Below are 13514 nucleotides of genomic sequence, written 5' to 3' on the forward strand. Positions count from 1 at the left end.
GGGAACTCCTTATATGGTTATGGCTCAGTCATAGTGACATAAGTGCGAGTTTGTGACGCTGGCCCGCCTTATTAAAAGCCAATTTGTTTACAAGATTCATAACCTCATCCACCGTCCCTCCAGGCTATGGCTGCCAGTGTATGACTGTTGACATGACCATGACCATGACACACTTAACCATTCCATAGGATAGTATGAATGCCCCACAACGCTGTGCAAATATGGAGTTCCACATATTTCTCATGGCTCACATACAGTAGCTATATTGCACAGGGAAGCTATATACCGTAGTTTTGCGTCAATGAGTTTTTGTTTGTTTGAATATGTCAGGCAATGGTATCAGATCAGAGAACATCTGATGCGATTGACATCAGTCTTGTACAAATATAGTCCCACATTATCATCCAACATGACGGTTATTGAAAGAAAAGAATTTGATTCATGAAGCCATGGCGTATATACAGGAGTGAGTGCCTTGGCCCGCTGACACAAGACATTTGGTGTAGACAGACATACATTTTGGGGGACATACACGTACATACGGTACATGCACATACAGGGGATATCACCGGTTCTCAATGTTGGATCCAGGAACCAAAGGGGGACCAAACGGACTGCCACAACTCTGTAAAATTGACTACAAATTCAGTCATGCCTAGTAATTCTGCTGTGGCCGGAGGCATTTGGTTTGTGATTCTGTAAAATTAACCAACCACTTAACGGCATGTGAAAAACATTTTAGCACCAGTATCTTTTTTTTTTTTTTAATCATCTGAATTATTAGATTAATGAGTTCATCAATTCATAGCCCATATCACAGTACCGGTATATCCATTCCATTTGAATGGGTCAGATTTGATGTGTTGATGTACTTTGCCCAAGTTCAGAACAATGTAATTCCAACAATTAATGTGTATTGTAGATACCGTTTGTGTGAGTGTTGTGTACTAACACACACGGACACACAGTACATACACACAACCATGGCAGTTCCTTTTTGGAACAAATACCGTATTGCATATCATTTTGCAATATTACTTTGAAAGGGACAGCACATAATGATTGAATTTAATTCAAGCCGGTTTTAAACATTTCTGATATACTGTGCACAACACAAACTGTACTGTAGTGACTACAGGATGTGTATTACCGTATGTTCATTTAAGCACAAACACACAAACTAAGGGACACTGTTGCTTTCACTGTAGATTGCTGTTATTTCATATCACAGATACAGTCAGGTCATAAAACAAGAATAATTACTCATAGCTGTCATCTTTGCACCATAGCACACAACTGACCAGCTCTACATTATACAATACACCCATCCTCCTATAGCACTGCATCAGTAACTAATATACCCCCCCTTCCCTCTCCCTCCCTCTCCATTCCCTCCCCTGCCCTCCCGTAGAATGAAAAACATGTACATCCACACACCGGATCCCCTCATAGCTCAGCGATTCATCTAGATGCACATACCGTGGATGAATTAACTCATGTTTATTGAGGGGATCTCAAATCACGTTTCACTGTAGTACACGTGTGTGTGTGTGTGTGTGTTTGTGTGTGTGTCCATTCACTCTTCCCATTTTCACATAGCGCCAGCATGGAGGCTCATTGATAAAAAGAAATCATGATGTCTTTCTGTACAGCTGGGTGTCCCCCCTTCCCCCTTTTGGTCACGGCTGGGAATGCGATGGCATCACAGGAGGAAAAGACAGGAGAGCAGTGAGTTGTGAATCAATAGAGAGCGTGGCATTTTAATTGGCGCCACCTGGTTGCAGGCCGAGTATGACACAGAGGATGTTCCTAGTAGGGAGAGAGAGAGCTAGAGCATCATTACGAATAATGGGAATGAACACGGGCGGGGTGCAAACCTGCTTGTTTCCTGATCAAAATAAACAAAACAAAAAACATTACATAAAACAAATGAATAAAAATAGGAACGGAATTATTCATCCATAATTCAGATACACTTGATAAAAATAAATGAGGAATAACATGAAATCACGATAACATGATCTCATTTTTTCGAGAGTGAGAGGCGACCGAGCCGGTCAAACGTCTGGGTTGTTGTTGTTGGGTCAATCCTCCGAGCTAGAGGAGTCGTCGGAGTCTTTCTGCGTCATGATGACGTCATCCAGCAGGGCTTCCTGATCCGAGCTGTCGTAGCCCCCCTGGGAGAGGCTGTCGCCGCCCTCCATTTTCACATCAAAGTCCGGGCTGGTGAGGAAGTGGTGGGAGGTCTCCAACTCCTCCTCGTCCATCATGTAGGCACCGTCCGAGACCAGGGTCTCTTCTTCAACTCCCCCCAGGAGAGGGTCCTCTTCTTCGGGGGCTGGTACCGGAGTGTGATGGTGGTGGTGATGGTGGTGGTGGTGACGGCGGCGTGGTTTCTTGGGGACGTCCGAATCCGAAAGGAGACGGTGGAAGAGGCTCTCGGGTAGGAAACCCTGCAAGATGAGAGTGCTGCAATGTTAGAGTCTAATAATGTTTGTGGCCTCTCGGTCCAATCTTTATCTGTCGATAGTATTTATTATATGTGCAGATTGTAAAAAAAGCTGCAAAACAATGTAATATTTAGAGGGGAAACCTGTCCAGTATACATGCTAAGATCCTTGTCCTAGTGTGCTGACGGTGACTACATGCAAAAGTGCTTCACGAGGACAATGCTGGTGTAACTAAGGCTTTGTTCAGACTACAGACAAATCTGATTTGTTTATCAAATCTTATTTTAAGTACTAACCGTTCACTGTTATTTAGAGCAGATTTGTGCATTCAGACAACGTCCGCCTTTCCGCATTTGCTGCTGTGGTAATGATTTAACGACATAGGCATGAGTAATGCTTCATTCATGCTCTGTCGTACGCCGGTGTCGCCCGCCAAAAATTTCAGATCTACAAGCTAGTGACGTGTTGTGAGCTTCTTAGATATGAGCGTTGCGCTTGTCACAGACGCGTGTTTCCTAAACCCACCAGGCTTGAGTTAAGACCCGCCTCGCGGAAACGCGATAATGTCCAGGAGTGGCTGAAATCCTTGCTGGACACATGGAGGGTGGATAATGTCAGTAAAGGCATGAAGACAATCTTAAAACTTGTACTGAGAAAAGCCTGCATTTGCACATTGCACAGCTATTAATTTGTCACTAAAACTTAAAAAGGGAAAACTTTGTAACTTTGTTAAAGAGAAAAACGTACTGAGAAAGCTATTAATTTGTCACTAGTACTGTACTCAAAATATAAACTCTTACTGATTATCAGTTAAATTGTTATAGTTTGGATATGGCTTTGGGCGTATTATGCTGTGTGTATTATTGTAATGTATCGGTAGGTAGTATTGCTTTGCACTAAGAGCACTAACGTTCATATCATAGACTGTAAAAAGGTTCATATGCACTTTCATACTTAAGATTATTGAGAGGGGCGTTTCCGCGAGGCGGGTCTTAACTCAATCCTGGTGGGTTTAGGAAACACGCGTCACAGACATGCGCAGAGCAAGTTCTGTCAGGAAACTCTGTGCAGTTGCTGCTGGCTGCCGTGGTCTCATCCCCATGCTTCTATTCTCAACCAATCACATACTCACTTCAAAATAGAACACCCCAACTAAATGGGGAAGTAGTAGCATGCTTTTTGCTGCTGCCTACTGTGTCTATGCTGCTGATGCCAGCTACCACCTGTCATTTTGCATCTTCTTTTATGTACTGGGGATTCAGAGTCCCTGTGGTTGGGAGATGCACTTTGTCAAGAGTACCCAAAAGCAGATCCAATTCAATCCCAAACCATAATAAATATATTGCTTTATATTCAATACAAATATATAGTCCTCTATCTTTTCAGGAGTTGTCCTGACAGAACTGCTATTTTCGCTATTCATCCTACAAAAGGATTTGGTTAAACCATTAACTCATTTAGTGCCAGCGCCCTCTAGGGGCCATAGAATGCCAGGGTATCTCTCATAGGCGAGCGCTTTAGCTTCCAGGACCTCACCTTCCAGGACCTCACGTGCTCACGTTCATGCACGTCATGGAAATGTCCCGGATGATAATGCTAACAGAATGGCTATTCCCATTTTGTCATCTAAAAGATCATTTTTGGGCGATTTCGCCGTAAATAAACCTCGCGCCGCTTCCCTAAAGACACAATCCAGAGATATAAGCCTTCAAAGATGTGGTCTTTCATTGGATTAGGCGGCGATTGGCGATTTTGTTCGCAAATAACGGCCGGCCGGGAGGTTGCTAGCTTTCGGCTAGTAGCTAGAAAAATCAGGCCAGGCTTCAGAAGGCCTCTTATCATTTTATTCATTTCATTAAAAAAAGCCGGACTACTTCGGGATCGGCACACTCGTGTACTCATCGGAAGCGGCGCCGAACATCGGGTGAACATTGGGGAGCTCAAAAATGTATTTTAAACCATTTTTAATGGAATATATCGTCGGACAGAGTAGACTGGCTAGCGGCTAGCGAGCCAGGACCACCCACGACTCTACAAGCAGCTCGGGGTAAGTGAATTAATAAAAAAAAAATTGTATTGGATTGAAATAAAGCCGAACTAGTTCGGGATCGGCACAGAATGAGTTAAAACCAGGAAATATCTGTGTCATTTCAGATTTTAGCAACATACGTTTTTCATAAAAACTCTCAAAAACAGCAAGCTCACAGCGTGTCACTTTGTGCCGTGCTGCGAGGTTGTACATCTTCTATTTTTGAACATTTTTGAAAACTCTTCCCTAGCACAAAACATTTTTAGATGGGGGCATTTTTGGCACAAAAAAAAAACACTGATTTAGAAGGCATTTGTAGAATGGGCCTCAGGTCTTAATGGATTGAACATTTTATGAGAACGCTTTCCCAACTTACAGAGTTGCGAACTGTTTCGGACCAATCAGGAGCTACGGCGTGCTCATGGTTCTCCTCCAGATGCTCTCTCAGGTCCTGCAGCATGGGACAGAAGGCAGCTCCAACCTGAGGCAGACGCAAACCAACACATGTCAAACCGCTCCATTTATGGATGGAGTATTTTTTGTATCATCACTGACAGCATCTACTAGGGCATTCACGAATAGTGATTTTTAGTATTCGAATTATTCGACCTCACAGTATTCGAATAGTCGAATATTCGACAGGACTGGCCAAACTGGCAAATATTAACACTTCCTGTGCCAACCCCGAGTTTCCAGAGTTTGTATAGGTACCCCCCTGTGCCAACCCCGAGTTTCCAGAGTTTGTATAGGTACCCCCCTGTGCCAACCCCGAGTTTCCAGAGTTTGTATAGGTACCCCCTGTGCCAACCCCGAGTTTCCCGAGTTTGGGCCGTTTTCGAAGATTTTTTTCTTTTTTTCAACCTCCAGAAATGTAATAAGCATGATCGCGATCGCGAAATTGGATGTTTAACCCCCATACCAACCCATTCTTTCAAACATGGCAGCCATGTCTGTTTACATCTGAAGAAAACATAATGGCTGCTATATCATGAATGTCTGAACGGATTTCCAAGCGGATTTTTTTGTTTGAAAGCTGTGAACAGCGTGCACACACGTGGTGCATGATCTAGGCATGGGCGTGCACGATCCGTGCACTATGAATTACATGGAAGTCTATGGAGACCATGGCATCTTGGACCTTCAAAGAGATTTAATTGATTGCAACTTAAGCGTTAAGTAAGCAAGAGGCGCACATTGTGAAAATAGCAGATCTACATGCTCACAACGCCTCGCGTTGCGAGGCGTTGTGAGCATGTAGATCTGCGGAACCAAGTGCTTGTCAGGGTGGGGTCCCCAGTTCAAATATGTTTATTTTGGGGGTCACGGCCTAAAAAGGTTTGAGAACCCCTTGTATAGAGCACTAACAAATGTGTCCACCCGGGGCATTGACAACTCATTCTTATGACTTCCTATCTAGCCAAGCTTTATAAACTATATATTTTTTAAAGATAAAACAATAAAAATGAGCGAATATTCGACTTCGGTGAACAACGTCGAATAGTGACTTTGGTATTCAAATATTCGAATATTCGAATATTTGGTGAATGCCCTAGCATCTACTAATGATGTCTCACCTTCTTTCCTGTCCTCATGTGGATGAGCTTGATCTTCTCGCTGCCTGTGAGGGCTTTGTCGGCCCTCTTCCTCCTCCTCTTCCTCTTGCTCCTGTTCACCAGAAGCTGTGGGTACCAGAGAGAAATGGAGCCAATATGATGAAGATCACATTTCTTTAGGCCTCGAATTATTCAATGCTTTAACTATTGAAAAATAGCTGATCTAAAAGCACACAGCGCTCGCTGCGAGCTTGCAGATCTGCTAGTTTTGTGATTTTGTTTTTGAATATATCTTTTTAAAAGAAAAATAGCCGATCTACATGCTCACAACGCCTTGCGTTGCGAGGCGTTGTGAGCATGTGGATCTGCTATTTTCACAATTTCTGCCTCTATTATTTGACAATTTGGCCAATGTTTAATTTGTCATTAAAAAAAGTATTAACAAAATCAATAACCAAAGACAATGCATAGCTATTTTTTCCAGGACCTTTCCAGGACCCTTGATCAATTCCAAAACTTTTCCAGTACTGGAAAAATATTTTTCTAATTTCAAAATATTTCCGGGAATTTCATGACCGTGGGAGCCCTGGAAATACAACGTTTCTACCTAACAGGAACAAAATGACGAGTTACCTCCAGCATGTCTCCCTCCACCTCATAGTCGGGGTTCTCCCTCAGCCAGTTGGGGGGGTCCCTGCGTCGCGGGGTCGACTCCATTGGGTCATGGACCAGTCCATCAGGGTCTGATAGCTGAGAGGACTGACAGGCATTGGATTAAAACATGTCAGTATGAAAGCTCAATCACATTCAGGTTGGTGTCATCAACACTGGAAAAAAAATGATTCTAAAACACCCTTTTATTCTGCAAAAGAAACATCGTTTGGAATTTAAATGAAAAGGATGAGCCTTTGCACACTTCCATCCCGCTATTTATTTTCTTCCAAAAGTGAGAATTGATTTCCTAATTGTTGGATTAGAGAGCAAACTGTAAAATATCAAGTAATTTAACAATTCACACGTATATATACAAATAAATTAACACATTTCAACATGAAACAATAGTAGATGGTACGTTTAAAATGGTTTATCATTTAAACAAAGCTTTGATTCGGACCCACATGGAGACATTGTGCGCATTTGGATGCTGTTCAACTTGCTATCTTTGTAATGGGACAGTTTCACTTCTGACCATCAGTTCTATTGCACTAAATACAGTACAATACAAATTTAATTTGTATAAATAGGATGTCACAGTATGTTTAAATCGTTCCAACACTCTCATTACAAGATAATTGCCATATACCCATCCCTACTCTGTACCTCATGGTCTTTACGCTTCTTGCGGCCGCTGCTCTCCCCTCCGGAGCCGTTGGGCATCAGGGCATGCTTAGAGAAGGTCAGCTTCAGCCCTTGCTCCTGACGGTGGAAGAGACAGAGGGCTGTGATCAACTAAGCGTTAAAGCTCCAACTTTTCAAACTATGGGTCACAGCAGGGGCCAGGGCGTCGCAGGTTGGCCACAATACACAAGCTTTTAACGGAGAGAAAAAGAGGCATGAAGACTTTGCTTTGCACCATTTTAAAGGGCCACTTCACCTCTGGGACAACCAGATCTTATTTTATTGTCGTTTGGGACACGATCAACACAATCCTGAGTTATTTTTTGTGTTCAATCTGTTTTTTGAGATATTTTAGTATTTCAGCATGCAAAATGCATGACTAGTCCTGCTGAAATACTAAAATATATAAAAACACAGATTGAACACAAAAATAACTCAGGATTGTGTTGATCGTGTCCCAAACAACAATAAAATAAGAGGTGAAGAGGCCCTTTAAGGAAAGCTATAATATAATTCCAAGCAATATTTTACATAAACCGACATTTGCATTATAATTTACATAACCTTAAAGGGGAATAACATTCCCCTGTGGGGAAACATGTCCAAGCTGAACGAAGTCAGAGTTGTCTCGTTCAAACATTCACTTCCACCACGTTCTTCGTACCTTGAGAAGTTTGACGGTGAACTCCCTGTCCTCGCCTTCAGCTCCGGGAGTGCTGTTTGCCTTGCGCATCAGCCGCATGTAGGCCATTTCATCTCCTACCAACTCTTCGGGACCTGGGTTGAGCTGGACCTCTGGTATGTAGCGCCGGCCCGTTGGCCACTGGCCATTCGCAACCAGAGAGCACAAGCTGTCCAGTCGGTTGATCAACACACGGTCCTGACACAGAGAAGAGTTGATTAAGATCATGTCTTTCTTCAAGCTTGCAAAGACAAATCTTTTATTTAAATCAGACAACATTCACTAAATCCTAACAATTTTCAATAAAACGTATTGCTATATATCATTGTGTTTTCTTCGTAAATTAACACCATTCTTGATCATACTAAAGCATCACACAAAAGCAACAAAAGTAGCAGATCCACAAGCTTGAAGTGTGATGGGAAGAGACACGTTTTGAGTTGGATCTGCAACTTATGAATTCATTTAAAACAATTTTCGACATGAGGTTTCCACCTGACTGACGTTAATATGGTCTCTCAAAATTAAAATGACACAGAAAGCTCTCCCCGTTTCAATGGGTAAAAGTGCCTGACTTGTGACCATACCTACGGTATATAAGGAAGTATTCGTCCTGACTCTATTAAGCTCCAGACAGTGCAGGATCCATTTCTTTGTTCTGTTATAGTCTCTGTCTGATACACCTGCTCCAAAAAAGCCTCTACACAAGTGTACAGAGATTTCTTATTATAAGAAGTTGCTTTTGGGCTAGGCACAACCACTAGCCCTGTAGTTGCACCCATTGTATATTACCTTGGGCCAGTCCACTCTAAGAGGATCAGGGAGAGGAGTGCGGTCTTGTGATGGAGTCATTGAGAGTAAGCTGTTCTCTTCATCTCCGTCACCCATCTTCATACCTGTGTGTGAAGAGAACCAAATTAAAGTGAGGACCGAGGCAACGTTCCATTAGTGTGGAAATACACACATACACCATCATTATACAGCAGGGGTCTTCAACATGTGTGGTAGAAACTTTTTTTCTCCTTTTTTATATTAACCACTTGAACCCTAGTGTCCAAATCCTGAGAACTTTAGCCAAAAATAGCAGATCTACAAACTCACTTGTAGATCGGCTATTTTCGGCAAAGAGGTTTGGTGTAGAGGGGAAAAAGAGCAGAATAAGTACAAGTGAAAGGTTGCGTTTATTAATTATTGATGGTTCAATTTACACACCAATTTACATAAATCCAAAATACACTGATGATTGTGCTGTCAAACAATGAAACTATATGGAATCTATGAACAGGTGTGGGGGTCCCTGCTTCATCCCTCTCTCATCTATGGGGTCCTTGGCCTGAAAACATAAGACCCCTGTTATACAGGATTCCTGAAGCGACAGACTAACCTCTCTCTCCATCGCTTTCTCCGCTCTCATCACTGCTCCCTGGCTCAGAGGTCGACGTGCCGGACTCGGAATCTGAATCTGTGTCAGACGCCCCTTCCCTTCCTTCCTTCCGCACTCTTTCAGCTCTGGAACCCTTCTCTCTCTGCCTCTTGAAGCCCCAGCTCCGTCCTCGACTCTTGCTGTCGTGGTGAGTCAGAGGCGTGCTCTGGAGCTCGGCTTTGACCTCGGCTCCGAGCAGCCGGGGGGAATCGTCCACCCTTTCCTCTTTAACGCTGCGTGCTTCGTCGTCATCCTCATCCTCCACCTTCGGCTGAATGAGGGGCGTCGTGATGGTGGAGGGCTGGGGGGGTGGTGTGGGAAGAGGTGGGAGAACCTGCTGGTTGGCTATGAAGTCCTGTCGGGCCTGGCTGAAGGAGAACTGAGGGTCGGCGAAGATGGACTGTTCGGTGCGGCTGACGCCGTGCAGCGCGGCGCCCAGCATTAGCTCGCGGTCGTGGGTGGGTATGCTCCACCAGGAGGGCAGCTCCGAGCTGGGCGGGGCCAGGGGAAGCCGCTCTTCCAGGCAGGGGTCGGGGAGGACACGCTCTCGAAGACGGCGCAGTAGGCTGATGCGGTACAAGGTGCGGGAGGCACGCTCCTCAGTGATGGGGGCCAGAGACTGGGAAGCATCTGACGGATCTGGGGCAGAAAAGGTTTTTATTACCGTATATTGAATACACACTACTTTGATTTTATTTGGCCCCAGGGGCAAATTTGACAAAAATCCATAATTTGTAAAACAAAACATATTTTTGAAATTTAACTGAGGCTCTGATTCACTGGAAAATGTTTCCTGTCGCTTAGCTTTTCAATCTGTGAAAGCTATCAGTTACTTAAAGGACAACCCTTTTTTTTTACAACAAGGGTTGATTTTACTCTGAAAGCAGTAAATGAAAACATTTGAACACTCATCTTTTATTTTCTCTTATTACAATCTCAAATATGAACCCTTGTTGTAACAAAACAAAGTTGTCCTTTAAGTGCAAAGCTAGAATGCAATGCTCAAAAGAAACTATAAAAAACTAAATTATTTGTGCAAACAGCATCACGTGTTCTCACCTTCACCACGAGTTGGCCGCAGGTGGCAGACCCGGCGGCACATGGCTACGAAGCAACGGAAGTACCGACTCAGGCTCTCGTCTGTTTTCTTGTCCAAACGAGCAAAGGTGCGAAAGCGAGACCACTCGAACTCTGACTCGCTGCTGTCAGGGAGGCCTGGTTCCCCCTTTAGTTTCTCTACACCAAAAGTGGACACCACACGGTAAAAGTCACACTCCTCCCTACGAGTCCACCTAGGAGAAAGAGAAAGATTTGTGAGAGCTATGGAAAGGTGACGACGATTAACTGTGACACTGTTATTTATTTCTCTGGTTCCGATGCAAATTCAATTTCTCTGGTTTTGATGCAAATTCAATCATCTCTACAGTCTGACTTTAACCGTGTTCAAAACGGTCTCCATAATAAACTTCTGTTGAATAAGGGTAAGTCTTGCAGTGTGGTGTTAGTTACACGACACAGTCAAGCAAGCTCTCCCAAAGTACTCACATCTTCAAAAGACTCATCTTGAGAGTCGACTCTTTTAAATATGTTGGACTTTGGCTTGATCCAGAACTTACCTTTAAACCACATATACTGTAGATTATATTATAAAAAAAAACATAGGGTTGCCTGAGCTCATTCAGGCAATTACTGATCAATTTAATTTGAAGTTAGTTATCTCTCAAGTGCTACTCCCTATCATAGATTACACTAGGGGTGGGTCGGTATCGACATTTTGTTATCGCGGTTACCGTCTTCCCATTTACCGCCGGTATTGCGGTAATTACCGCACCCCCGTATCTATTAATTAAGGTTCGGCGATAAGCCAAAATATTGCAATCGTCTTCCCAAAAGTCACCTCTCCACAGCCTGACTGCCCAAGTTTTACTTCCCCGTACAGCACAGCGGGTCTGGCTTTGAAAGGAGCAGATCTACAAGCTCACAACACGTCGCATCCGCGACACGTTCTGAGCTTTTAGATCTGTGCACTGTCGGGTTACCATAGAAACGTAGGCTACTTGGGCTTTTCAGACACAGACAGCTGTGTGTGAACAAACCAGAAAAGAGACGGGTAGTCAGATCATGTACAGTGATTCTGTAAACTCAGTAACTCATGTCTCAAATCGCAGTGATTGAGTGCTGATATATACAGGTTTTAGTTACAAGACTTGACAGAAAAGGTTCCAAAATCGCCAACGGGACACAACGCGCGACACGGTGGAAAAAGTAAAATAGTTTCATTTTCGGTTTTAGTCCATGCGGCCCGCGCTCCGCCCGTAATCCGTATGAATAAATAATAATAAGTTGGAGAAAGCCTTGGATATATACAAGTTTGGGGAGTGCCCAGTGGAGGTCTTTCGGCTTGGAATAAGACAATACTGTAAGGGAGTAGTAAGTGGAGTGCCTCTGCGCGTGAAGCCAGAGGCATTTGTGGAGCTTACTGAGGAAGTGTGCTGTGCGAAAATATTAGGTTTAAAGACGGGAAACGGGAGGAAAGCACATCAATTTGTCTGAAGTTAATGGGGCTTTTTAAGCCGTGACATCATTTTGTAGGCAGAGGAGAACTCTGCCCCCAGAGCATTTTCTGTCCCTCGCTATTTCAACAGATCTGAGACAAAAAGAACGACTAAAGTATAATTCTACCACTTTCCTGTCAACAACAAAGAGAAGAAAAATTAGTAAATAGTAAAAATAGTAAAAAGATTCACGGCCGCTGGGGGCAGAGTTCTCCTCTGCCTACAAAATGATGTCAGACTTAACAGCCCCATTCAACTTGTATGTTTCTAAATTGACTGTACCTGTAGGCACAAACACGCTGAAGTATTTACACTGTGCCCTTATCTCTCTTCTGTTGCTCAACAGAATGGTGTGGTTGGTGGGAGAGGGTGAGCAAGCTATCTGCTTATGAATGAATCTGTATTCTAAGTGTCTGCTGCTCATGTTTTTATGGGTTAGCATGCTCAGAAAAGCCTGCACAAAATTCAGGGAGCATCTCCGAACGCGGAGCCTTTCAAACGCCAAGATTTAACTGTATTCCATTTATGCAGTAAATGGTTGAATCTGCTTGACTGTATTCAATTTATGCAATAAATGGTTAAATCTTCTTGACGTGAATGTTCCTGCCTAAAATGAGATGCTGCACCTCAAGAGGCTATCCCCTCAATAAAAATCTAAGAAATCTGTGCATTGGACCATGAGAATGTCACTTATTAACCACAGGGTTATGCGACGGAGCACCAATCAACACAGGACACACTGGTCCAGTGCGCATTACACAGGTCTTCCAAGCGCTGCATCGCAGCGGTCTGGAAGCCCTAATGTACAATTACACAGCTATGGGTATACCTCTGTTGGCGCTCCTGGCGAGCTATCTCCTTCAGCTTGCTGGCCTGTTCACAGCGCCTGCGTCTGCGGTCGCCCTTGGCCTCCGCCTCGATCTTCAGCTGCTCCTGTCTGTAGGTGCGCTGGTAGGCGGTGATCAGCCGCCGCAGCCGGGCTGTGAGAGTGGAGCTGCTGGGCCACTCGCATGCGCCACTCTGGGTGGAGGAGCTCTGGGCCACTGTGGGCCCCGTCTTGTCCTCCACAGAGATCTCCTCGTCCAGGTTCATGGAGTCAGGCTGATTGGAGGGACAGGAAGGTGCTTAGTTTGGCCAGTGGGGTGGATAATCATTTCATGGATGTTCACCAAGTATATGAATGTGTTTGAATGAATGAAACTTTATTTGTATAGCACCCTTCATACAAAAATGCAGCTCAGAGTGCTTCACACAACAAGATATAAAAACAAAACAGCAATAATGACGATACAGCAAGACAAAAGTAAATAAAACATTAACTCAGCAAATAATAGCAATAACAATAAAGTAGCAAAAGGCAAAACAGTTAAGCTAGGGTAGGATTAATTAAAAGCTATAGAAAATAAATAAGTCTTGAGTTGGGACCTAAAGCTGTCCACCGAGGTTGACTGCCTTAAATATAATGGGAGGCGGTTCCAGGCCGT

At 43.8% G+C, this 13514-nt stretch overlaps 1 protein-coding gene across 2 annotated transcripts in view; it reads right to left on the reverse strand.

The window, feature by feature from the left end:
• Positions 1 to 1451: 1451 nt before the first annotated feature.
• chd8 (chromodomain helicase DNA binding protein 8) overlaps positions 1452 to 13514 on the reverse strand; it is a 42666-nt gene continuing 30603 nt past the window's right edge. For both annotated transcript variants that reach the window (XM_080727169.1, XM_080727168.1), the window contains exons 31-40: positions 12860 to 13131; positions 10535 to 10767; positions 9437 to 10114; positions 8845 to 8948; positions 8035 to 8250; positions 7353 to 7448; positions 6666 to 6791; positions 6054 to 6158; positions 4856 to 4960; positions 1452 to 2453 (exon numbers count right to left, since the gene is read on the reverse strand). In XM_080727169.1, coding sequence (XP_080583295.1) covers positions 2085 to 2453; positions 4856 to 4960; positions 6054 to 6158; positions 6666 to 6791; positions 7353 to 7448; positions 8035 to 8250; positions 8845 to 8948; positions 9437 to 10114; positions 10535 to 10767; positions 12860 to 13131 — 2304 coding nt within the window. In that variant the 3' untranslated portion in view covers positions 1452 to 2084. The remainder of the gene's footprint in view (positions 2454 to 4855; positions 4961 to 6053; positions 6159 to 6665; positions 6792 to 7352; positions 7449 to 8034; positions 8251 to 8844; positions 8949 to 9436; positions 10115 to 10534; positions 10768 to 12859; positions 13132 to 13514) is intronic.

Source organism: Nannobrachium achirus, assembly GCF_963921795.1.
Source record: "Nannobrachium achirus genome assembly, chromosome: 5".
Classification (NCBI taxonomy): domain Eukaryota; kingdom Metazoa; phylum Chordata; class Actinopteri; order Myctophiformes; family Myctophidae; genus Nannobrachium; species Nannobrachium achirus.